This window comes from Schistocerca cancellata, chromosome 1 (assembly GCF_023864275.1).
Source record: "Schistocerca cancellata isolate TAMUIC-IGC-003103 chromosome 1, iqSchCanc2.1, whole genome shotgun sequence".
NCBI lineage: Eukaryota > Metazoa > Arthropoda > Insecta > Orthoptera > Acrididae > Schistocerca > Schistocerca cancellata.
This window is the reverse complement of record NC_064626.1, coordinates 352,720,585-352,747,986: the sequence shown is the minus strand read 5'-3', so window position 1 is coordinate 352,747,986 and position 27,402 is coordinate 352,720,585. Positions and strand designations below refer to the sequence as shown.

General features: G+C 39.9%; 1 protein-coding gene across 1 annotated transcript in view; it reads right to left on the bottom strand.

Moving 5' to 3' along the window:
• The window catches only part of LOC126173998 (FGGY carbohydrate kinase domain-containing protein), a 125,066-nt gene extending 99,258 nt beyond the window's left edge, over nt 1-25,808 (bottom strand). Inside the window, exons 1-2 of the mRNA XM_049921000.1 lie at nt 25,662-25,808; nt 25,371-25,567 (exon numbers count right to left, since the gene is read on the bottom strand). Of these exons, the coding sequence (XP_049776957.1) occupies nt 25,371-25,567; nt 25,662-25,689 (225 nt within the window). The 5' untranslated portion in view covers nt 25,690-25,808. The remainder of the gene's footprint in view (nt 1-25,370; nt 25,568-25,661) is intronic.
• Between the last annotated feature and the right edge of the window lie 1,594 nt (nt 25,809-27,402).

The window sequence follows — 27,402 nt, the reverse complement described above, 5'->3', positions numbered from 1 at the left end:
ACCATTGGATCAATGCACAGAGCAACTTGGAGGTTAAGACCCTGGACAGCTGACTGTCGCTGGTGGCCCAGAAGTCTATGGTGCTTGTACCAAATCTGCGATGAAGAGGCATATGTCCCCAGGGAGGAAACATAGTGCTCCCAGTATTCCATTTTACTTTGCTTAATAAGGTAACAAGCCTTAGCAAGGAGATGCTTAAAAGCAAGCAGGTTGGTCTGTGAAGGGCATCACTTAAATCGCTGCAACACCTGTCAGCAGTCCTGGACAGCGACTGCGACATTCTTGGTTCACCACAGGACTGATCTATGACAAGGGGGATGACAGTGCCAGCAGCATGAAGAATATTGGCAGAGATGCCTTGCATGACCGCATCAATGGAATTTGAGAGGCAGGTGTTGACGTGCGCAGCAGGCATATATAAAGGCCAATTGGCCCTGCGGAATGCCCAATGTGGGGACCTGTCTGCCTGGTGACAGCAGGGGAACGACAGAATCACTGGAAAGTGGTTACTTTCACAAAGGTCATCAAGGGACGACCAATGTAAGGAAGCCACAAGGGCAGGAGAGGAGATCAATAGCAGTAAAGGTGCCATGAGCGGCACTAAAGTGGGTAGGGGAACCACCATAGAGGAGAACAAATCGAGGCCCGTAATAAAATGGTCAATCAGGAGACCCCTACCCGTTGAAGTGACTCTCCCCCACAGTGGGTGGTGAACACTGGAGTCCCCAAGGGGGAGAAAGGGAGTGAGAGTTGCTGGATTAAGGTAGACAGAGCAATGTAAGGAAGTGACCTACCTGGAGGGACGTAGACATTGCAAGTGGTGACTGCCGGAGTCGTTTGCACTTGAACCACTAATGTTCCAGGTTGGTACATAGGGAGCTCGTCACTAATGACATCGGAACAAACCAAGGTGCAGACCTCACCAGATGCTACCCCAGGGCCGGCACAATAATGACAGATTGCCCGATAACCACAAAATGTTGGAGAGTAGGACAGGAGGAGATAAAATATTGCATTTCCGGTAGGTGACGAAAGTATCTGTTGCAATTCCAATGGATGTTTTTGTGGTGAGAGTCCAGGTTGGACACAAAGAAGCCAGGAACAGGTCATGTCACTCAGTCAGCAGTCGTCACCGGCAAGGGTGTGGTAACGTCCATGAATAAGATGTCAGATTCTGGTTGCGAGGGGGGAGATGGCAGCTCCGGAGGCACAGGGGAGGCCTTGTCTTGGGATTTATGTTTCTTCACGATTTACGTTGGAGGAGGGCAGGGCACAGAGGCACTGCACTTGTCTGCTAGATCTGGAACCAAAAGAGAGCGGGCAACCTTGGGGCGCACAGATGGTGCGTCTCATGGCTGAGTGGTGATAGGAGTCTTCCGGCCTGAGAGACCCTTGGGAGAGGGGTCCTGGGAGGGAGCCCGATCACTGGCAGGTATCGAAGAAGGGAGGCAGTTCTTCAGCTGGGGGGGGGGGGGGGGGGGGGAGCACCTCACAGACAGGATGTCATGGGAAATGTAGGGGAAGGGCAGGGGTAAGGAATAGGTAGGAGGAGCAAGTGAAGTTACAGCGGTTAAAGTTAAAGATAGTGATACGGATGGAGTCTCTCATACTTTTGGTGAGCCTCAACATAAGATAGATGATCTAGGGACTTGTATTCTTGGATCTTCTTTTCTCTCTTGTAAGCTGGGCAATCCAGTGAGCAAGGGGAGTGGCAGTCAGTGCATTTGACACACACAGGTGGAGGAACACAGGGGCTTCCCTCATGCAGTGGGTATCCACAGTCACCACACAGAGGGTCCGCCGTACAGCAGGAACACATATGCCCAAAACGCAAGCACTGAAAACACCACATAGGTGGAAGGACGTACAGCTTCATGTCACATCTGCAGCACATAACATTGATCTTCTCTGGGAGGGTACTCCCATGAAAGACAGAATGAAGGCCCCAGTATCAGTGCAGTTGTCTTTACGACCCTTGTGCACACGTTGAACAAAATGAACACCGTGACACTTCAGATTAGCCTGGAGTTCCTCATCAGTTTGCAGGATATGGTCCCTATGAAAAATCACTCCCTAGACCATATTCAGAGATTGGCGAGGAGTAATAAACACTGGGACATTACCAAGATGATCACAGGCACGAAGAGCTGCAGACTGGGTGGCAGGAGAAGCTTTGATCAACAGGGAGCCCGACCACATCTTAGTAAAAGACTCCACATCACCAAACTTGTCCTCAATATTTTTCACAAAAAACAATGGCTTTGTGGTGGGGAATGTGTCCCCATCCATCCTAGTACAGACGAGGTAACGGGGAAAGTGTTTCATCCCAAGACGGCGAGCCTGGCCCTCCTCCCATTGTGTAGCCAGGAAAGGGATGGTTGCTGGGTCATATGAAGCAGCATTCAATGATCCTCCACCATTCAAAGAGATGGCTGTTTGAGAACGGCCAGATTTTTGCAGCTTGATACGCTTCACGTGCCAAGAATCTGCCCTTATAGCACCCACTCCGACCAGGGGCTCTCCCCACAGGTGCCCCCCAATCACAGCAAGGGACCGCCTGGCATGGCAGCCATTGCCGGGAGTTCCGATGCTCAAAGAAGATAAGCAACCACTCCTTGGCATACATGTGGAGGGAAAAGCTCAGGTACCAGTAGCGTGGTCCCTGTGTTGTCAGGGGACTCAGCCATATGGGTATATAACAGCCCCACCACAATGACTGGCTACACGTGCTGGTGACTTAGCATGGTGGAAGGGGGTTACAATGGGGAGGGAGAGGGGAAGGAAGGGGGGAGAGGAAGCCACACTGTAGATGCTAGAGAGGGAGTTCTTCGCCAAATGGCTCACACTAAAAACAGGAAATTTTGATATGGAGGTCAAACCTCATGCAAGGACCTAAAAATCAAAAAGGATGAAAGAACAGGCAGAAGGCACAAAATTGCAAGCAATACAGGAAACCAGGTGGATAGCCAGGTCAATATAATTCAGAACACCGATGCAATCGCTTGGGGCCCCATGTGTGCCATGCACAAACTCACAAAAGAACCATGAGCCCTCTGGGGGAAGTGTGCCTCTGACTTTAATAACATTGTGTAACCACTCTTTTATCAGTGGAACATTTCCTGAGTGGTCGAAATATGCTGAAGTTAACCTTTGTATAAGAAAGGAGATAAAGAAACACTATCAAACTTCCATTCAATTTCACTTTTGCCCACATTCTCAAAAATTTTAGAAAAGATAATGTAAAGCTGCCTTCTTAATCTTCGGACCACAAATAAAATATTATCCAAATCACAATTCGGATTTCTAAAAGGTTCCAATATTGAGAAGGCTATCTACACATTCAGTGAGAATTTACTTAATTCATTAGACAATACATTACAGCCTACTGTCACATTTTGTGATCTCACAAAGGTTTTCAACTGTGGAAATCAACCTTTTAAGTAAATTAGAATATTATGGTGCAACAGGAAATGTTGCAAAATAGTTCATATCCTATATCTCTGACAGAAAACGAAGTGTGTCAATATGAAAAAGACCTGTATTAAGCTATCAGGCATCATCCAACTAGGAACCAACAACATGTGGCGTCCCACAAGTTTTTATCTTAGGCTCCTTACCTTTTCTTGTGTATATCAATTACCTTCCATCAGTAGCATCATCAGATGCCAAGTGTGTTTTGTTTGCAGATGATACAAACATCACAATAAATAGTAAATCAAGTATAGGCTTAGAACAGTTGACTGATGAAATTTTCATGGACATTTTGGTTCCTACCCAATTCTCTACCACTAAACCTTGGGAAAATATACTATCTGCAGTTCAGACTTACAGAAGGTTACTTGCCAGTGTAGGCCTAAAATACAACAAGCAGACAGAAGAAGTTGACAATGTTAAATTCTTGAGACTACAATTTGACGATTAATAACTGGGAGGAGCATACCATAGTGCTGCTGAGGCGCCTAAACAAATCTTGATTTGCTAAGAAAATATTGTCAGACATGGGTGACATAAAAAAAGCTACCATACTATGCTAACTTTCATTCTGTAATTTCATATGAGATTATCTTTTTAGGTGACTCATAAAGCCAGCTAAAGTTTTCTGAACCCCAAAAACGTGCATTACAAATTATTTGTGGTGTTCGCTCAAGAATATTTTGCAGAAGGCTGTTTAAATAACTGGGGATACTAACTACTGCATCGCAGTATATTTATTCCTTAGTGAAATTTGTCATTAATATCTATCTTTTTTTCAAACCAACAGCTCAGTTCAGGGAATCAGTACTAGTAATAAGAATAACTTTCACAAAGACTTAAAGTCATTTACTTTGGTTAAAAAGGTGTCCACTATTCAGCAATAAACATTTCCAATAACATGCTAGTAGCCATAATAAGTTTAACTAATTTAACTAACAATAAAGTTAAGTTTGAGAAGAGTCTAAATGATTTATTGGTGGCCAACTCCTTTTACTCCATTGGCAAATTTCTTAGCAAGACCAATTGATGTGCGTGTATCATTAGTAATAACACATAATTTAAGTATTCCATACAATCTGATTTCTTTGCACATTTTGTGCAGTAATGTGATCACTGGAAATAATAAGTGCTGTAAATAACAAGTGCTGTAAAGTGTTTTTTATTTCTTTTTTTTTCATTTGATGATTTGTGGCTACAATAGTCTAAGAATTATTATATGCAGCTAAGTGTACTGAACATTCAATATTTAGTGCTACTAAGATTGGCATGTTGCTTTAAATGTTCAGAAATGTGAAATTAAGCATGCCACAAAATGAAAAATGATATCCTTTGACTTCAGTATCAATTAGTCACAACTGGATTCAGTCAGTTTATACAAACAGCTGGGTGCAACAATCTGTAGGTATATCACATAAGCTAATACAGTGCAATTAGTCTACTAAAGAGATTGCTTAGAAAACATTCACACCACACATCCTAGAATATTCCTCAAATGTGTGGTACCCATACTAAATCTCACTGATATGGGATATTGAACACATACAAACAAAGGCAGCAGGAAGGGTCACAGGTTTGTTTGACTCCTGGGAGAGTGCTGGGGAGATGCTGGAAAAACTGAACGGACAGGTGCTTGAAGGTAGACACAAATTATGCCAAGAAAGCTTACTCACAAAGTTTCAAGAAGCAGTTTTATGTGAGGAACCTAGGAACATATTATAACCCCCTAAATAACACTCCTACAAGGATTACAAAGACGAGATTAGGTCTATTATAATGCACACACAGGCTTCCCAATCTTGATACACAAATGTAATTGGAAGCAGCTCTAATAAGTGGCATAATGGAAAGTACCCTCTCCCGTGCACTTCACAGTGATGTGCAGAGTATAATATTATATTATTCAGAGAAGAATTTCGATAGACTAGTGAACAAAAATTTCTGAGCACTCTAAATTCCAATTAGTAAGAAAATTTACTGTTGAACACCAAGATGTAGATGTGGTCAAGCTTCTTCACTGAATATTTACAAATCTTCTTGTGATTCACATTACTATTTTGGTATTCACATTTTATAATACAATATACTGATATTTCTATTAGTAAAAATAAAAAGGAGTACAGTATTTAATGACATGTTCCATAACCATGTGCCACAGATACCAGGTCCAATGGAATAAAACCAGATAATTTATACTGTAGATTACATGGTGGAATACCATTCTCAAGTTGTAAATCATTAAAGTCATGTATCACCCTTCCAAATAATTTGCTTGCATTTTCCAATACCATTCAGTTATTTATATATCTTGTTAATAGCTTTTGTTATCTGTATTAATGAGGAATTTATTAATATTTCTAATAAAAGTAAGTTTAAAATGAGTATGACTTCTCAATTTTTCACTTTGGCTATAAAAATATTATGAACTATTTCTCAGCTGTGTTTACAAAATTATTTTTGATACCATTTAAAGTCCTCCAGTTTCTCATTGCTGTGCTCAAAATCAAACAAAGGAAACTCCAGGGGGAAAACTAACAATATTACGAAAAGGATAGATTGCGACTCATCACACATCAGAGATGTTAAATTGCAGACAGGCACAACAAAGACTACTAAAGACTACTAAACACACAATCTTTCGGCCACAAGGCCTTCTTCGGACATAGGTGCCACTCATGCGGACAGACAGCTTGTTGGTAGTCAGTAACGCCCCACGTACAATGAAGCACAGGGGCTGTAGTTGGCTTATAGGTTGCACGTGGGGCGTGACTACCAACAGGCCATCTGTCCGCATGAATTGCCAATGACAAACTGTGGCCAAGAACCAGCTGGACCACCCAGTTGCTGAACATACTGCCCATTGCATCATTCTTCTTTTTAACGACTGCTTCACTACCTGTGCCATCTGACTCCTTACAAGCAACACCAGTTTTTCTGAACTCTGCACTTTGGAATTCTCCCTGCAATTTATCCTACATTCCTGTAACCCTCCTGGCCTCAAACTTCATTAGTCATTGTCCTTCACCCACCTATCCCTTCCCTATCTCCACTCCAAAGCCTTCTATTCCACAAGCACCCCCACAGTCTTTTTGCTTCTCTCATTTCAGCCCCCATCCCACCCTCCATTTAATTCATGACTACACCTAGCTGTCCTACCCTCCCTCCACCTTGCCCCTGTATGTTCACACAAACAGCATATTACCCTCTCCCACCTGTACCATACAGTCCCTCGCCCTTCCTGCCCCAGCCTCCTCCTTACCCCCACCACCCAGACTGTCTCTTGCATCATGTGCAGTTGCTAGCAGTCTGCCTAGGCAGCCAGAGACAGTGGTCATGTTTGTGTGAGCTGCATTTTTGTGTGTGTGTGTGTGTGTGTGTGTGTGTGTGTGTGTGTGTGTGTGTGTGGTGTCTATCTCAGCAGAAGACCTTCTGGCTGACAGCTTATGTGTTTAGAAGTTTCTCTTGTGTGCCTGTCTGTAGCTCAGCATTTCTGCTATATGATAAGTAGCAATCTACCCTTTTCATAATACTGACATAAGAAAATCATCTGCACAAAGCTTTATTTTAGATGTAATTTTACTGCACATAATATTTTCATGAACACTGAAAAGACAATGAGATGTACCGATAGAGATCAAATGTACCTTCGCTACAAACAGATTATGTCTTACTCTCACAAAGACACATACATGCAGTTTCAGACAAACAAAAACAATCTGCTGGTACATACACTGATGAGACAAAACATTATGATCATTGACAACTGTGAGATTGATCACCTTGGGACACTGTTGCCATGTGGTGAGGTAAGGAAAGTATAAAAGCAGAGCAGACAAAGAAACATGGATATCATTCTACAGATAATACAGCCTGCAAAGGTAGAAACCTGCTGACATAAGAGAATTTGAAAGAAGAAAGATTTTTTACAGCCTAGAATCTGGGAACAAGCATCTTTGAAACTGCAAAGCCGGCCAGCTGTGCTATTCTTATGAGCACCTATGTAGGACAGTGAAACCCCAAGTAGGCAACAAGGTGTTGGACATCCACACTTCACAACAGAATGTGGATGTCAAAGGCTTGCCCAATCTGTACAGCAGGAAAGGAGACGATCTGTGGTAGACCTGACAACAGTATACACTTACAGTGTTGGCACAAGTGTTCCAGAGCATACTGTTCAGCACACATTTTTGAACACGGGCCTTTGCAACAGATGTCCCTACTTGTTCACATATTGACCCTACAATGTCAATTGCAATTGCAGTGGACACAGAAGCATCAAAAGTTAACCATGGATCACTGGAAAATGTCACCTGATTGGATGAATCACATCTTTTGCTACTACAGGACAATAGTCAAGTCCGGATATGCAGTTATTCAGGTGAACAGCTCCCCAAAACGTGCAAAGTGCCACAGGCATAGGTCGTTGGTGGCGGTATTACATATTGCATTCATCTGGGCTTCCATAGGTCCTGTGGTACGTAGTGACTTCAGAGAGTAAGTTACACATATTGTCTTATGCTTAAGACCTAGCACAACAAGAATAGTGCACTGTCAGAAGAGAGTAAATGTTACGGGTTTCCTGCAAAAACATTTTTGCTGCAGTACAGATAACAGGTGCATCACAGCATGTGCTTGAAATGGCATGGAAATCAGCAATGTACTCCATGTTGAAGTACATGGAACAGTACAATTCTTGTGGACAAAACATCTAAATTGCACACATACTCACCATGAAATTCTGGCAGTATATGAACCAAGTGCCATGTTTGCATCAAACAGTAGAAAAACGGTGCCAACAATTTGGCCAACACCCCACAGATTTGGATGATGCTGATCAGGAAGTCCATGTCTTGCACCATGCATTTTTTATGTTTTTGGCAAGCTGAAAGAACATCGGGGGGGGGGGGGGGGGGGGGGGGGGGCTCCATGACGAAGGAGGGGATTTCTATCACCAAAGAATTAAATGGTGGATAGAATGTTCCGATCATTGTTTACAGAGATTTGGTGATTGTTGTTGTTGTGGTCTTCAGTCCTGAGACTGGTTTGATGCAGCTCTCCATGCTACATGATTTGGTGATTACCTAGTTGAAAAATAGTGTCATATGTCTGTATCACTTTGAAGTGTATTGCAGCATTTGATAAAAGTTAGTTGGCCGGGCCATAACAATGTATAATGTACTTTCCAAACTCCCCTCATATTAATCAAAGGCACTAATAACGGATGTGAACTACAAGAACATTATTACAGATCACATATGGTATATAATGTCTCCCCCAACATCAATGTTGGGACAACTGTCCATGTCACAAAGCCAGAATCATGCTGTAGTGGTTGGAGGAGCATCATGTCTTGGCCACCAAATCTGCCTGATCTGAACATGACTGAACACATCCGGGATGCTATCAAGTGCCAGCTCTGCTCCCATAAAGCACCAGTCCATAATTTACGGAATTGTGTGACTTGTGGATAGACATCTGATGCCACAAACCTCCAGAAACCTATTAAGGACTTGTCAAAATCCTTGCCACACAAGACTGCTGCTGTATGGCATCCCAAAGACAGACCAAACTACTATAAAGATGGTAGTCCTAATGTTTTGGATAATTAGTCTACATTAATGGTCATATGTTAATTTAAATACTGTGTATGCATAACTATCTGGGGGCCAGTTGGATAACAAACATGAAGTGTACAGACAGGTAAACAAATCAAATCCTCAGCAAGTTTTATGCTTAGAAGTTATTCCCACTGGGTTAATTTGAAGAAAAGGGTTTTAGTTTATTTTGCACAGTTAACCCTACTGTTGTCCTTGGGTCAATATGACCCAACAATAAAATTCTTTTTCTATTATTAAATTAAATGTAATCTCTGATGCATGTAAATTTATATGTTTGTTTCTTTTAATGTCTACCTTTTTTTTTTTTTTTTTTTCCAAATTTATGCGCATATCAGTGTACACAACAACAGAGGTTACTGCTTGTTTTTGCAATAATAGATAGTACATTGTTGAAGATGTAATTACTGGAGAGTAAGAAATCGGTTACACCCAACGGATTAAGGGAAGATGTTATTTATATTTTCAGTTCTTGCAGTAGATAGTGGTGTACGATAGTCATGGAAAATACTGCGTAACTGAAAGTGAACTAGAAGCAATAGGCAATGCATCTGACGACTGGGAGGATATTTCAGAAGGAGAAAACCATACTAGTGAAGACAGCATTCATCCTTTGTCGGAATCAGAAGATTGTGCTTCTGACAATGGGATTACTAGTGACAATTTGAAAAATGTAGTAGTAGTTCAGTAGAAAAATAAGAACATCAGTTGGGGTTTGATAGCATTTCCACATCACAAAAGAGCATACAGTGCAGCCATAATGAAAGAAGCACCCGGTTCAATCACAATGCTACGTCCAGTGTAAGTGACATAAAATCAGGTTTTTAAGTCATTATGAACAAAAGTCTCTACCTTATTGTGTTGCAAAAGACTAATGTTGAGGGCTGAAGAGCATACTGTGACAAATGGGGAGATCTAGATATAATTACATAATAAGCATGTATTGGTGTATTATCATTTGCTGGTGTTCATAAATTGTATGGTGAATCAACAAGCAGCTTACGGTATGCAAAATCTTGTAGAGCAATGTTTTCTGGTACAATGTCACTAAAGATGTTCTTCCACATCTGTTGAGTGTTATGCTTTGATGATGAGCCTGATCGACAGGTGCAAAGAACTAATGACAAACTTATGGGAAAAATATGTGGAAATACTCAAAAAATTATATAATTCTGGATCAACTACAAAAGTTGATAAGCAACTGATGGTTTCAGAGGCAACTATCCATTCAAACAGTATATTCCAAGCAAATTTGCCAAGTATGGGACAAAGACATGGATAGATAGAGGTAACAGAGAACCGATGAGAGGTACTGTAACTTGGGGTGAATTGGTACAGAAAGTGAAAATTTTACTGAAAATTAATATCAAAATATTGTACTATAATTTTGAAATTTTAAATACAGCATCTCTAGTCCTTCCTACAGCAATGTGTTACATGAATGAAAATGCTGTACCATAATCCTGCTTCAAATTTCGATCTGAATTGTGTTCCAAATCACCCCAAGACTTGGGGTGATTTGGAACACTGCATATTTTGAACTGTAGTTGCATTTGAAACATGTGGGGAGGTGGATTGGAACATGTGAAACACATCTAACAAGCATTTTACCAAGAAAAATGCATTTATACTACCTCAACTTTGTATTAATTATTGCCAATTAATATTTTTTATATTAGCGACCAGCTTTATTAACCATTAAATCTCTGAGCTTACAAATGCTTCTCTAAGACAATTATTTTACAAAAAACAAACCCTATCATTCATTACTTAATACAACACTTTACATTACATGATGTCAAGGCCTTCAAGAGTTTTAAATATCATTCTACCTCGTCGAAAATCAGTTCCTCGCACCTTCATCACAACTTGTGCTTTTGACACCACACACATGTCTACAACATCAGGGAAAAAAAAGTATTCTTGCTTCTCACTAATTTTTTTCCTCATGCAATTAACTTGAATGTCGTCATGCAGCTCCATAGCCTCAATCCTTCCTACATATAATTTTGAATGGTTAGTCTCTGTAACAGGAAACTTAACAAAGACAAAATCGTTTTTGGCCAGTCATTGGAGGTGCCTCAGAAGGTCCAGGTTCATATTCCTCTTCAGTAGTTGCCTCAGATATTATAGTTTCCTGCTCCAAAACTTTGGGATCATCAGCTTCCTTCTCCTTGCTGTCCTCTCCAATATTGTCTGAAATTTCTGTCTGTGACATGACACTTTTCCCAGGGAGAACTTCCAGTTTTCTACCACGAGCTTTTTTGGGTTGGGAATTAACAGATCCATAATGAACATCTTTCAAGTGTTCCACAAAGACTTCAGACCATACCTGCATTGGGTCACCTGTTTCATTTTCCAAACTACTAGCAGGTAAGAGAGAGAGAACTTTTCCTGGATTGAAAGGTATGATACCAGAAGCACGAAATCCTGCAATAACATTGTCTCGAATTTTCTCACCCATGTAGTGAAATGTCACCTTCAATGTCTTAGGGAAGTCGCTTTTTGGAAGCACACCCCTATTGCCTTTCTTCCAATCAGTCAAAGCTTTTCGCCAAGCCATCTTCATTGGGCGAAAGAATGCCACGTCTAGAGGCTGGCAGATGTGTGTTGCATTTGGCGGGAGCAACACAAACTTAATGTTCTCCTTCTCACATTGGGAGACTACAAACAAGGAAATGTGGCTTGAGAGATTGTCTCCTATTAGAACTTTGACCCCCTCAAGCCTTCTAAGATATGGCAAAGCTATTGTCTGAAACCAATCTTCAAATATACTGAGGTCAAACCATCCACTTTGGTTTCTGTTGTAGGCTGTACCATTCACTCCACCTTCTGTCCAGGTTGGATACAGATGAGTGGCCTAGTAAACTACATGAGGTGACAAAAGATGTCCATCTCCTGCAGCAGCTATCATTACAGATGTACTTGTTTTGGATGAGTCTATGATTCTATGAGGATGTTTACATCCCCTCTTGACCAACACTCTGATAGCACCAGGATCATCGGAGAAGTTAGTCTCATCGTAGTTGACTATGTGGCTAGGTGGAACACCTCTCACAGTCTCCTCCAAATTTTCGAAATAGCTTGCTATGACTTCTCTGTTCACTTGAGCTCTAGCTCTCTTTACATTTTCACTCAAACGGACAGTAAGATTGTGGTGACGTGAAAGCAGATTTTTCACCCACTCATATCCAGGCCTGTTGTCTTCAAACCTCTTTTCCACTCTTCCCCTTCGGTCCAAGTAGCTTTTTACAATATCCCTTATCTCACTTGTTGTTAATGGCTGACCCCATTCTGCACATTTAAATAATCCACTGACTAATGTCTTCTCTTCTTCTAAGCTCAAAACAGTTTGTCCACCTATTTTCAAAGGATTTTTTATATTCAATTTCCTTGAAAGTGTACTAGGTGGTATATCATATTTTTTGGATGCATTCCTGAGTGATAATTTACATGCTTGACATCACTGACAGCTTTCTGCAGGCTTGTCTTGCTGTATTTTTGATAGCCAGCTGGCCCAATCTTCTTTTTGTATACTCGTGGCATGTTCCAATTCACCCTGAAAAAATATGATTTTCTACATGTTATGAATAACATAACCAAACCTAACCTAACTTTTCAAACATCATCACTGATAGTTGTCCTCCACATTCCAATCTCAGAGAACTGCATTATTATTACCAGAGTAGCTGTGCAACAGTTTGTTTACAGAGTTTTAGAAAAAAGGTAAAGTTTACACTTAAATACATTATTTTTTTAAAATATCACACACCTCTTTGACACATACAATTTTTATGTCACTGGAACAACTAATATCTGTGGTAACTCTAGAGGGTGGTTTCCGTTAGTTACACCAAAGTATCACTCCACAGCAAAGATGATTTGTTGAAATGGATGCCGTGTTCCATTTCACCCCAGTAGTTCCAAATCACCCCAAGTGACGGTACTCAAAGTACCCTTCGCCACACACCGCCAGGTGGCTTGCGAAGTATGGATGTAGATGTAGATGTACTGTATGACTGATGCTAGTTCATATACTCTGAAAACACAAATCTACACAGGAAAACCACCTGGCGTAGCATATGAGAAAACCAAGGTTTCCGCATTGTCGTGGATCTGACATATGATCTAAGAGGACAGAGTGTTTTATGATGTTGGGTACAGTTACAAAAAACAAGATTGCCTACGTCATCACACGAAGACATTCACAGTTCAGAATTCTATTTCATGAAAGATATTACAATAGTATCACACAATCCAAAGAAAAACAGGAATGGTGTACTGCTGAGAACAATGCATAGTGATAATTAAATAAGCAACAGAGAAGATAAAAAATCAACATGATGTTAGACTATAATGCCACAAGCCAGCCAGAGTGGCCGAGCGGTTCTAGGCGCTAAAGTCTGGAACCGCGTGACCGCTATGGTCGCAGGTTCGAATCCTGCCTTGGGCGTGGATGTGTGTGATGTCCTTAGGTTAGTTAGGTCTAAGTAGTTCTAAGTTCTATGGGACTGATGACCTCAGAAGTTAAGTCCCATAGTGCTCAGAGCCATTTGAACCATATAATGCCACGAAACATGCAGCTGGTATGCTTGACAAGCTAATTGCCACAAACACATTCAAGCAGGGAAAAAAAAACAATCATTGATCTGTAATAGTATTTTATAATATGCTTGACACTACTACATACAATATATCTGTAGTGGGGGGGGGGGGGGGGAATCTTTGTCACAAAAGAATATCCCTCCAGGAACTAAGAAGGCTTCTCATTACTCCATACATTGAAGCCAGGAAACAGCTCCCATTAAATGCAACATCTATTGCTTTTGTGAGTAAAATACAAACAGGGGACCAGTCTATATCAGGCTTGATATCAAGCTATAGCAGCTCCAACAAAAGCTGCAAATGTGGCAGATGTAAATTTTGATCTAGTTGTGACAATAACACTCCTTTTATGTGTTCAAATCATGGGAAACATGTTTTTAAAGGTCATGTTGCATATTATTGCCCAAACTGTAGAAGTAATGTATTTTTTAGATGTTTTGTGTTCAGAAGCAGCTTGCCCATTTTTACATTTTGATCAATGTTTTAAAACCAAAGGAAATAAATATATTAGCCTTTACTTATATTTTGATGTCTACATCTGCATCTACATTTATACTCCACAAGCCACCCAACAATGTGTGGTGGAGGGCACTTTACGTGCCACTTTTTACATTAGCTCCCTTTCCTATTCCAGTCGCGCATGGTTCGCAGGAGGAACAACTGCCGGAAAGCCTCCGTGCGTGCTCGAATCTCTCTAATTTTACATTCGTGTTCTCCCCAGGAGGTATAAGTAGGGGGAAGCAATATTTTCAATACCTCATCCAGAAACGCACCCTCTCAAAACCTGGACAGCAAGCTACACCACAATGCAGAGCACCTCTCTTGCAGAGTCTGCCACTTGAGTTTGCTAAACATATCTGTAATGCTATCACGCTTACCAAATACCCTGTGACGAAACAAGCCGCTCTTCTTTGGATCTTCTCTATCTCCACTGTCAACGTGACATGGTACGGATCCCACACTGATGAGCAATACTCAAGTATAGGTCGAACAAGAGTTTTGTAAGCCACCTCCTTTGTTGATGGACTACATTTTCTAAGGACTCTCCCAATGAATCTCATCCTGGCACCCACCTTACCGACAATTAATTTTATATGATCATTCCACTTCAAATCGTTCCATACGCACACTCCCAGATATTTTACAGAAGTAACTGTTACCAGTGTTTGTTCCGCTGTCATATAATCATACAATAAAGGATCCTTCTTTCTATGTATTCGCAATACATTACATTTGTCTATGTTAAGGGTCAGTTGCCACTCCCTGCACCAAGTGCCTATCCGCTGCAGATCTTTCTGTATTTCGCTGCAATTTTCTAATGCTGCAACTTCTCCGTATACTACAGCATCATCCGTGAAAAGCTGCATGAAACTTCTGACACTATCTACTATATGTCTACTAGGTCATTTATAAAAATTGTGAAAAGCAATGGTCCCATAACACTCCCCTGTGGCACGCCAGAGGTTACTTTAACATCTGTAGACGTCTCTCCATTGAGAACAACATGCTGTGTTCTGTTTGCTAAAAACTCTTCAATCCAGCCACACAGCTGGTCTGATATTCCGTAGGCCCTTACTTTGTTTATCAGGCGACGGTGCGGAACTGTATCGAACGCCTTCCGGAAGTCAAGGAAAATGGCATCTCCCTGGGATCCTGTATCTAATATTTTCTGGGTCTCATGAACAAATAAAGCGAGTTGGGTCTCACACGATCGCTGTTTCCGGAATCCCTGTCGATTCCTACAGCGTAGATTCTGCGTTTCCAGAAATGACATGACATGCGAGCAAAAAACATGTTCTAAAATTCTACAACAGATCAATGTCAGAGATATAGGCCTATAGTTTTCCACATCTGCTCGACGACCCTTCTTGAAAACTGGAACTACCTGTGCTCTTTTCCAATCATTTATTTGGAGCCTTCCGTTCCTCTAGAGACTTGTGGTACACGGCTGTTAGAAGGGAGGCAAGTCCTTTCACGTACTCTGTGTAGAATCGAATTGGTATCCCGTCAGGCCCAGTGGACTTTCCTCTGTTGAGTGACTTCAGTTGCTTTTCTATTCCTTGGACACTTATTTCAATGTCAGCCATTTTTTCGTTCGTGCGAGGATTTAGATAAGGGACTGCAGTGCGGTCTTCCTCTGTGAAACAGCTTTGGAAAAAGCTGTGTGTCTGTCTGTTGGAAATAATTTTATCCACTATTATTTGATTGTTGTTTGAACGGCATTATAAAGAAATGAATACACTGATTTGTTTATAATTTTACAAAATCTTCTGTGTGTTTAAAAGAGTGATATCTACATTTATTTGCTTGAATTTTGATCAAAACCGGTGTTACATTGCATAATAACGCTTTACCTGGGCCGAACAAGAATTAAATTATATTATATTTCATGTAATAATATTTCCTTAACGTAATCTGCTTGAGTTTTGCAGCAATGGGTCATTATGACCCGAAGTACCAAGAATCCATACTATTTTTCAGGTGGACAGTGTGGCTGATTCCCACCCATTTTGTGACATGGCCTTCTGGTGAAGTTCATCTAAAGTTCATAAAGTACAGGATGTTTATAAATGAATATTGGGGTTTTAATGCTCTATGATATTTATTTCATTAAACTTACTACAGTCATAAATGATATGTCAAATGAAAGAGCAACTCAAACAGTTGTTTGGTACCAGTATGCATGCACAGCACACAATGTTTCTGCTGCAATCCGCTAGACCCAAGCGCTAGATAGGCCACAAGGGGCTCTATGACAGAGCTTGCTTTGAATGGCCCCCAGGTTCACCCGACCTAGGGCCATGCGATTTTTTCCTTTGGGGCTTCATCAAGGATCGTGTGTACATGCCTCCGCTACCAGCAGACCTCCCTGAATTAAGAAACTGGATTGAAGCAGCTTTTGCTACAATCACTGAAGACACACTTATCAATGTTTGGGAAGAAATCGGCTATAGACTTGATGTGTGCCATGTTACAAATGGTGCTCACATTGAACATTTATAAGGTTCTTGGTAGAACTGTTTGAGTTGCTCTTTCATTTGACATATCATTTATAACTAAGTTTAATATAATAAATGTTATAAAGCATTAAAACCCCAATATTCATTTATAAACACACTGTATATATTCAGTAAAATTAAGCCTTAACAACCTTTTGTAAACAAAATGGTAGGGACCTTGACAAAGATCTTCACTCACATTCGTGTACAAATACTCATGAGTGGTATTTTTTGTTGTTGATAAATATTAGTTTAATAGGCACTGTGTTTTACACAATTAGGTTTTAAGACAAAAAATACTTTCCATTTAGACTTTGTCTACTTGTAAAGCATTCAAAGTGCTCCTATATTCAGTTCTTTGCTAAGCTCCGATTAGACAAATAAAGAAGTTAGTAATTCATAGTAAAATTATAAATACCCATTAATTTTACACTCCCATAATTTATCTGATTATGTAAATTCAAAGCGTGAAATTTGTCTGTTCTTACTTAATTCAGATACCTTTCATTCTGCGATTAGTAACAGAGTGGTCAGTTGAATATCAAAATATGAGATTATGTATCAGACAAACACAGCTGTTTAACACAACTGAGAAAGTAACAGTTCTTTTCAAAGTAGCACATTTTGTGATAAATTGTCTACATTAAATTTAGCTTGAATAAACACAAGACATTAATGACAGTTTTACAACAATTAAGCCAGTTTCTAATACACACATCTTTTGACTACAACACACTTGGACTCATTCTACATTATTAAATGCTCTGCTTAGAACAGGAGTTACAGAACATAACAAATGAATACATTCCTGTAGTCTGATTGCATTCGCTACACCAAGCAACGTTTATTTTATCACAGTCTCATCTGTTCTAGATCCAAGACTGTTGCTGTGATTAATTCTTTTCACAGACCTTAAAAAATTCTGAAGTTATATGGTGTTCTTACTTGTCTGCAAAAATACCACCACCCATGATTAGCATATGTAAGGTCTCTGAGAACAGTGTTTTTGCTCTCCTGAAACTCTACATAATTTCTTTTCCATTACAATTTTTGCTATGATTATGCATTTACCTGTTAATTGTGGACATTAAGTATTTAGGCCAGATTCAGTTTTATTCTTCACATGGCCTCAGTTAGGAATGGACTACTATGTTTATCATGCTTTTCTTTTATTCAATCTCTGCTTACATGACTTTTTTTTTTTTCTTCTTCTCCCAGGAAATGTCACCTGGCACGGCAAAGCACTAAAAATAGGTAAGTGTTATCCTGCAGCACACTAAAATCTCCAACTTAAAAGTGTGCACTAGGTGTCCAGACAATACACTAAATTTTAAAATACCTATCACATCTCATTCTTCAGCTAATATAGAGGGCTGATCCTTACTATACTTTACTGCTGACATCTCAGCAAATACTTGAGTAAAACATAGTACATTAAAATGTTGCGTACTGAAACAGAACTACAGCCACCATCGTGGTGACAATGTTCTTACACTCAGTATGATCCCACGGTGGTAGCATGTGGTCTATGTCTCTGCTACTTTGCTTTTTTTGACATGATAAAACAGGCACTGCAATAGAAAATCCTGCCACTTGTGGAGGAGCGTTCTGTAGTTACATTTTTGTTGGAAAAAAACTGCAAACTAACTGAAATTTATCACAACCTATCTGATGTGTATGGAAAAGGAGTCATGAGTTAAAGTGAGTGCGGCAGTGGTGCACTGATTTTAAAAAGTAGCCTATCAATGTGCATGGTGAGGACTCCACTGGTAGGCCTAGCCTCATGACTGACAAACTAGTGATAAGAATCAATGACAAAATTTGTGAAAATTGTCATTTCACAGTTGCAAAATTTTGTGCTAAGTGGGTTCCTAAAATCCTAATGGAAGACCTCAAAGAACAGAGACTGGCTGCAGCATTGACCTTCCTCAAAGATTACAAAAAAATGGTAACAGAGCTATTGATTGTATCACAACTGTGAATGAGACTTGTCCGAAGTATATCAATTGTGTAATAAAAAAGCAGTCAATGGAATGGGGATGCACAAATTCTCCCAGGAAACGGGGATGTGTTTGCAAACACTACTAGCAAGAAAGATCACAGCTAGTGTGTTTTAGGACTCTAGCAGAATGATTCTTGTTGATTTCCTTGAATGTGGCACAACTGTTAACTCAGAGAGATATTGTCAAACACTGACAAAGTTAAGGTGGCCGATATGAAACAAACAGTGGGAAAACTCAGAGAAAATGTTTTGTTGTTTTTTTTTCTTATTATTATTGCAATGAACGTCCACACACAGACAATTATGCCAGAGATCTCCTAGAGGGTTCTGGATGGGAGTTGTTTGATCATCCACCATACAACCCACATCTGGTGTTGAGTTACTAACTCTTCCCAGCATAATATGCAAAAAACTGGTGATTTCTCAAACTGGGGAACAATCAAGAATGGGGTGCTGCAAGGTTCAGTCTGGGGTCCTCTGCTGTTCTTAATATACATTAATGACTTGCCATTCTATATTCATGAAGATGCAAAACTGGTACTTTTGGCCAATGATACAAGTACAGCTATCACACCCAACAGACAAGAATTAACTGGTGAAATTGTAAACAATGTTTTTCAGAAAATCATTAAGTGGTTCTCTGCAAATGGGCTCTCATTAAACTTTGACAAAACACAGTATATACAGTTCCACACAGTAAGTGGAGTGACACCATTAATAAATATAGACTTCGATCAGAAATCGGTAGCTAAGGTAGAATATTACAAATTTCTAGGTGTATGCATTGATGAGGGGTTGAACTGGAAAAAACACACTGAGGATCTGCTGAATTCAGCTACTTATGTTATTAGGGTCATTGCAAATTTTGGTGATATACATCTGAGTAAATTAGCTTACCACGCCTATTTTCATTCTCTGCTTTTGTATGGCATCATATTCTGGGGTAACTCATCATTGACTAAAAGAGTGTTCATTGCACAAAAGCATGTAATCAGAATAATTTCTGGAGCTCATCCAAGATCATCCTGCAGACACTTATTTAAAGAGCTAGAGATCTTTACTGTAGCCTCACAATATAAATATTCACTTATGAAATTTGTTATTAACAGTCCGAATGAATTCAAAAGTAATATCGGTGTACATGGCTACAACACTAGGAGAAAGGATGATCTTCACTGTTCAAGGTTAAATCTAACTTTGGCTCGGAAGGGGGTAAATTATGCTGCCACAAAAGTCTTTGGTCACTTACCTAATAGCATCAAAAGTCTGACAGATAGCAATATAGCATTGAAAAGGAAATTAAAGAATTTCTTAATGGCAACTCCTTCTACACATTAGATGAATTTTTGGATACAACAAGTGGGCAAGTTCCCCAACCTCCACAAAAAATTAAAAATATTAAGTGCCATATAATATTTTGTGTAATGTAATATCTTGTATAGACACCTTTTATTAACCTGACACGTTCCACATCATTACAAAGTGCCGTATTCATGATCTATGGAACAAGTACTAATCTAATCTAATCGTTCGCTTCACAGTGCTTTAATACTAATGCCAAACTGTGAGCCAGTACGAACAGTAACTGCAATCACAGACAGCAGATTTCTACAGAGATGGTATCGAAAAACCTGTGCCACCAAATGATAAGTGCCTCAGTTTGGCAATTTTGTAGAAAAATAGCTTAAGACTATATCTTTAAAATGTATATGATAAAATCTGGTTTTTTTCCATATTGTTAATTTTTTATTTCAAAACATCTGTTATCTTCTGGATAGCCCTTGTATATGTACAACATTACTTGCTACTTTTGGCAAGCAGTAAACTGTAATCAAAATTTCAGTCACAATACCTACTACAATACTGTATTGCAATAGCATGCTATATAGTGTCCTAGCATATGCTGACAGGATGTGGAAACAATTTGTTCCAACCTGAAGTCATGCGACTTCTGCCATTACTCCATTCCCGGTTCAGCTTGCCTAAAGAGAAATCAATTGGTCAGAGAACAATGCCCTCTATGAAGTCATTTTAGTGTTACTTTGATTCATTTGCATGATCACGGAGATGTATGAAACATAAGGAAGATTGTTGTACTTGATACAACTTACTGTCTCTCTTTTTACCACTCTTCCTCCTACCTATGTACAGCTCCACACCTCACATGGGGATAGTACAGCTTTTTTCAGTTTGTCCCTGAGAAACATCCTTGGCTACAATATTATTTTCCTGGTCTCTCTGGGTTGCTGTGTGTCCCTTATTGATCAGACTGTGACTTATTTTCCTTGATTTTGCAGCAGGAGAAGGGACTCATGAGCCATCTGTATCATTTTATCTCCAGCAAACACCTATTAAATAGACACCTTGAGGTGTTCGGTATTCTGCTGGATATCAGTGTTGTTCATCCACAATATTTCGAAAATGTGTCTCATTATCTTCATCAGGTGTGACATGAGACTGTCCATCGAGTGGAATGGGTCCAGTAATTATACCTATGGTCTTCCCCCTTGATGGAGCAGGAAGGCCATAAGTAAAAATAGTCGAGCTGAATGGGTCCATTAGCTGCACCAATGGCCTCCCCCTCCATCAAGGGGGAAAACTGTAGGTACAAATAATGGACCCATTCCACTCAATGAGCAGTCTCAGGTAGCATTTGATGAAGATAATTAGTCACACTGTTAAAATATTGTGCAAGAATGATACACAGCATAATACCTGACCCCTCAAGATGCCAACAGATCACTGGGAAAGTCTGACAAATCAGGGGGAAAACTGTAGGTACAAATAATGGACCCATTCCACTCAATGAGCAGTCTCAGGTAGCATTTGATGAAGATAATTAGTCACACTGTTAAAATATTGTGCAAGAATGATACACAGCAGAATACCTGACCCCTCAAGATGCCAACAGATCACTGGGAAAGTCTGACAAATTACATCTGTTGAATTGTTTGAGGGCACCTAGGGAAACAGATGAGACAGTTCTTTCCTGTATCACACCAGATGATAATTAGCTTCAACCTTGGCATAACATTAGTGTCCATGATACATTTTAGAAAAGGTAATTTTATACACAAATCCTAAATGGCCTCCTTGCTCAAAAAAGTTATTAAAACATTGGTCCAAGGGTGGCCGTACAACCAGATAACATGCAATCAGGTAGGATGTGGAACAAATTTCAAGTGTCCAGAATGAGATTTTCACTCTGCAGCGGAGTGTACGCTGATATGAAACTTCCTGGCAGATTAAAACTGTGTGTCTGACTGAGACTCGAACTCGGGACCTTTGCCTTTCGCGTGCAAGTGCTCTACCATCTGAGCTACCGAAGCACGACTCTCGCCCGGTCCTCACAGCTTTACTTCTGCCAGTATCTCGTCTCCTACCTTCCAAACTTTACAGAAGCTCTCCTGCGAGGAGGGCTTGAATTCTTTCAGTGGACACCGGGATTTTGTTTTTCATCTGCTTAGAGATATGAATTTCTGGTCTGTGGTATTCCACTGCTTGCAATCTTTGTTGGTGGTATGGAAATCAGTAATTTAGCTGTACCTACACTGCTGCATGCACATTTTGCAAGGGCTAACTTTTGTACTGGCTGCAGCTGTTGGGAGCCAGACATATTTTTTTTCAAACAAGTTGATTTCAGCACACATACAAATGGTCAAATTGGAATGTGAGTAGTTGATGAAACACAAATTTTCAATTTCACAAAATATCTGTCGGATAACTTCAATCTCTTTGATTCTCTTTTCTTCTAAGAAAGCTGGACAGTCAAAACTGCATATAGAATATTACCCCTTATATTCCCCACAGCACAAAAGCTATTTCCAACTATTGTGCTTGGCAATTGAATGCAGGCTTTCATGGCATGTACTTGTATCATTGCTGACACTTGTTTTATGGATATTAATCCGTTGTCAAAGGCACAATTCTCTGCCTAACATTTCGTCTTATAATGGTGGAGACATCACCAGAGGTTGTAACAACTTACAAAACATTTACAATTGCAGAAATGCTCAGCAAGCTGAACTTTTTATACATACCCACGCAATGGTCAGAATGTAAGGTCGTCAGAACACTGCCTAAGATTGTGGAGCTGTGCTGATATATGTTATGGAGCTTGTAGTGGGAAAGGGTTTGTCATATATTATTTAGGACTAAGTCCCACAGCTTGTCTAATTTCAGTCCATCCTCTTATGTTACAGTTGTTTTTGTGCTTTTGAATTTCTATGGCCTATCTGTACGCCCTGGCATCAGGGATTAGATCTTGATAAAACCATAGTATCAGAGAAACTAATTTGGTGGTTCCTCAGTCCCAGTGCATGATGTGCTGCTGTAGATTTATCTGAGTTACCAAGATGACAATTGCCCTTTTATCCGTTAAGGGGTGTTATTACTTCTTTGTGCAGTTTCTACGTACAGTAGACTGCAAGTGCACGGGATAAGTATAAACAGTTCAGACTGCAGAGCTTTTTTGAGATTTTCACTGCTTTCTGAATCATTATAGCCGCTGATCATGACTCCAGTGTTCGAAGATGCAGAGAATTACATCTTGGATCAAGGTCTAATGCCCATAAAACAAAATCAGTGATTTATGAGCTTCTTTGGTCATTTATCACATGTTGCAGGTAATATTGGTGTGCTCTTAGCGCTAACAGTAAAAATGGAACACACTAATGCTGTATAACCTCACCTCAAAAAAATACAGAAGGATGGAAAATTAGGAATTAACTCCATTGACAATTATTAGAAAGAGCCCAAGCCTGAAGAGGGAGAGGGTAGTAAAGAAAATCAGCTGTATTCCCTTTAAAAGAACAAGTCCATGGCCCTTACTAAACAAAACAATGAAAAAACATCTCCACGGTCACACATTGACAGGAATGCCACTTCCCCCAAATGTACCTTAAACACCTCACCACTTCAGTCACTGGTTCACCTTAAGGTAAATAAACCCTGTTGTTTATGCTTGGGCAATAATAGAGAACTGAAAGACTACGAACCTGGTTAGCTTGTCAGATTATGTTCTTCCCCCATAACATCCTTAAAGAATTTTATAGTGCGCACCACCTCATAACATGGTCCATTCTGAACTATAGTGCACATCCAAGTCCATCTGTTGACAGCTTAGATTTAGCCTTCTATTGCACACCTTGTCATGAGTAATAATGGGCAGTGATGACTGCTCTCCTAGACATGATTCTATGCTTTCCGTATGCACATCTTGTAAGGACTGACAACATGGACTGAATCTCCCCTCCCACTTTTCTCTTCCACCACCATACAAAAGAGCATCTGTTGTTATCTCCCTAGCTCTTTCCCTGTTTAACAGGGAATATCTGCAAGGTAAGCCAGTATCCCCATTTCCTGGGAATAGTGTCCTATCACTGTATCAAACAGTGGTTGCTGGTGCTTGTCTAGGAATTGCTGTTACAGGAAAATAGTGACAATGTGTCCCTGTTTGAGAGCCCTGGGTATACCTGGTCTTAATTCAAACCTCTTCATTAAGTGTTACAAGAGGAAGGAAAAATACTCATAAAATAGAACTGTTGGATCAGGTTGTCATTTTGATTTGTATACGCTGGACTGCAGCACCGCGCTTCCAATGGACCACTCTTCATTTGTATTTATCCACAAATTTTATTAGTAGGCCAAGAGATCACTATAATCTAGTGCAACTCACCAATACCAGTTATACATCCAATACAATAACAAAAATCCATAAACAGACAGAGGAGGCTCCCCCAAATGTTTAAGGTACAATATAGAACCACTTTTAAGCATATTCTTACTGCTGTTCACTTGAGGTGGGGGGGGGGGGGCGGCAATACTACCTTAACCAGTATGTAATATGTTGTGGAACTAAACGTGATAATATGCTTATCTATATATCAGTGAACACCACCTTTCTCTTATCACTTCCTCAAAGGAATATGTCAACAAAAGTTACTGTACGATTACCGTAAGACGTAATTGATAAACACCTGTCTCAAGACAGTGATATGTCTATTCATTGATAAGAACCTCCTTTATTTACACTGAGATTGTCAACATTAATCCTGCATCAGAGGTTGAATGAATTCATCAAACAATAATTTGAAAGACTTGGAATATTAACATAATTCTCAGAAACTGAAAAATAGCTTGCTGTAATCGTAATTTACACATTCTGGAGAAAAAAAAAAAAGTGAGTGCAGTAGCCCACCTGAAGCAAGCGACAGAGGACCATCTGTTTTTAACAAAATTTAAGGAATGATTAAAGCAAAACAAAAATCAGAATTTACAAGGAAGCTTTTATCGACACTGTTGAAAATACTGAAAATGCAATACGGAAAACAACAGTACTCGAGTTTAACAATGAAAAGCACTTCTGGTCCCCCTACGCTCAGCAACATGCATTGTGTTAAGTGCTGCAAGTGCAATCGGCTTGGACCGTAACATACAACTGAACAAGGTATTGCCAAATGACGGTCTGAAATAAAATGTAGATTATTTCTCTAAGACGGCCTTCCTTTGGCCTATCAGTTTCGAACGAAGCCCCTATGGTTACACTTCATAATTATACACCTACACGCCACTTGAGTAATATATACGGTGAAGCTACCCAAAATAAAGACGAACGACGTACTACGGAACTACAGAGCCAAATATCGCTTTCGTCGAGATATATATATAACGACGTACCTTTACAACATGGCAACACACCGACCATATGTCATCCGATGACTGCTCAAAGAAATCTTTCTTTGGTGTCCACGTTTTAATAGGTTTCGTGCTAACATTAAGAAGTTTTCCTTGCTCGCTGACTAGGGCAGCTCTAACGCTTCCCGTTCCCACGTCAACGCCCACAAACAAATTTTCATGACCCATCACTGTACCGACTGCAAAAAAAATAGGCAAAAGCCCAAGTTTATCTTTACTAGACGAAATGTTAAGAACAACTACTGAAAATATACGCTGCCGCGTCAGACCTACTTCCGTTACTGTATCCCTCCTTCACCATGTCAATGGTAAACGAATTGCATAATCGTGCTTTTAACAGCGGCTCCCAAAACCAAGGCTTTCGCCCTTCTTAACCTTGAAATAATCGCAGAAGTCAATGGTCACGAGATCTATTGCGAAACACCTACACTAATTCAAGCAGACGAATATCACGATGGAACTTTCCATATATAGAGCGCTCTTCGTCCACTCATCAACTTTACACCAAATTACCGCCTCTTATACTTGTGAACTGAGATATAATATTTTACGGCATTTTTTGAGGGAACCTAAAGTCATGGATTTCCTGTACATGTGGTATTCTGTCTTGCAGAAAAGCATTCGTCAACACTTTGCATTCCCACGCTGCGCGCAGCGCTCAAGGAACTAGAAAACAACGGAACCTAGCAATATGCGCATCACGTCGTCTGCGCTCTAACCAAGCGACCAATGAAAAGTCAGAACTGCAAGACCAATCAAAGAGCGCTATGTTTCACCAGCGTGCAGATTTGTATTTTGAACAGTCATACGAGCTTTCAGCTTTGTATTCTCGCCTTACTTTTGCATGTTTGAAGCACACAGCAAATTCAGGATTGTTAGTTTCAGTGATAACATTGTGGACAAAAAAAAAATTAAATAACTTGAGTGAGTGGATATCGGAAATCGCAACATACTCGCAGGAAACAGCCAAATATTTGTAAAAACGTAGAATATAAACGTCATTTAAGCAGTACTCTAAGATTCCTGCCTAACCAAACCCTCTGAAATCGTAATATGTTCGGAAACAAACACCAAATATTTATGACCAGCGAGGAAAGTAACCTAAACTGGAATCCTACCCCCGCTCCCACACCTTCCTTCAAACAGCCCCGGGCACTCTTGGCTCGGAATTGTCTTAAATCGTAGCAGAACTAAGTGTAAATAGTAGTTTCGGCTTCTACCACTCACTAACGAGGTGCAAAAGCTGCCTGCTCCACTTGTTATAGTAGTTTCCGCTTCTACCACTCATTAGAGAGGTGCGAAAGCTGCCTGCCCCACTTGTTATTTACCAGCTTGCCCTCAGAATTTGTATATTATTCCCTTCATAACTTATGTTTTAGAGATCATCAGATCGTATTGTACAGGAGGCATGTCAAGTTTTGCTTTATGATGTACATAGTTACATAATTTTCTAACACTAATTTTACCACCAAAGATTTATGTTGCACACAATAATATTATTAAATTGTTTCTCTCATGATCTACCAGTACTTAATGCCTAAATTTTCCAGACAATAATCACACTGTTTACATGATCATTTCATCATTCATAAATTCCTCAGCTGAGTAGTATCGTTTTCCCAGAAATCATGTAGTCATCACTTCAATGAACCATCTCCATGCTCAGTACATTTCTACCCTTGAATTTATTGTAGACTACCATTCTCATGTACTTAGGCGTCTGTTGGTACAGTTTTAAGTGACGTGTTGGAAGTATGAAATTTTCTTTGTGTCTAATGTTGTACGTATGTTTGAGATGGCTTAATTCAGTTACGTCAGAGTTACTGTGTAAAAAGATTAGTATAATCTCAAAGATGTGCAATGCAGGGATAGATAATATTTTAGGCTCTTGAATAGATGGCGACAGAATATTCTGGAGGGGGGGGGGGGGGCAGCACACATTATTCGTACCTTTTTTTAAGCAGCCAGATTCTGTTTAATCTAGTAACTAAATAACTTTTATATGATTGCAAGT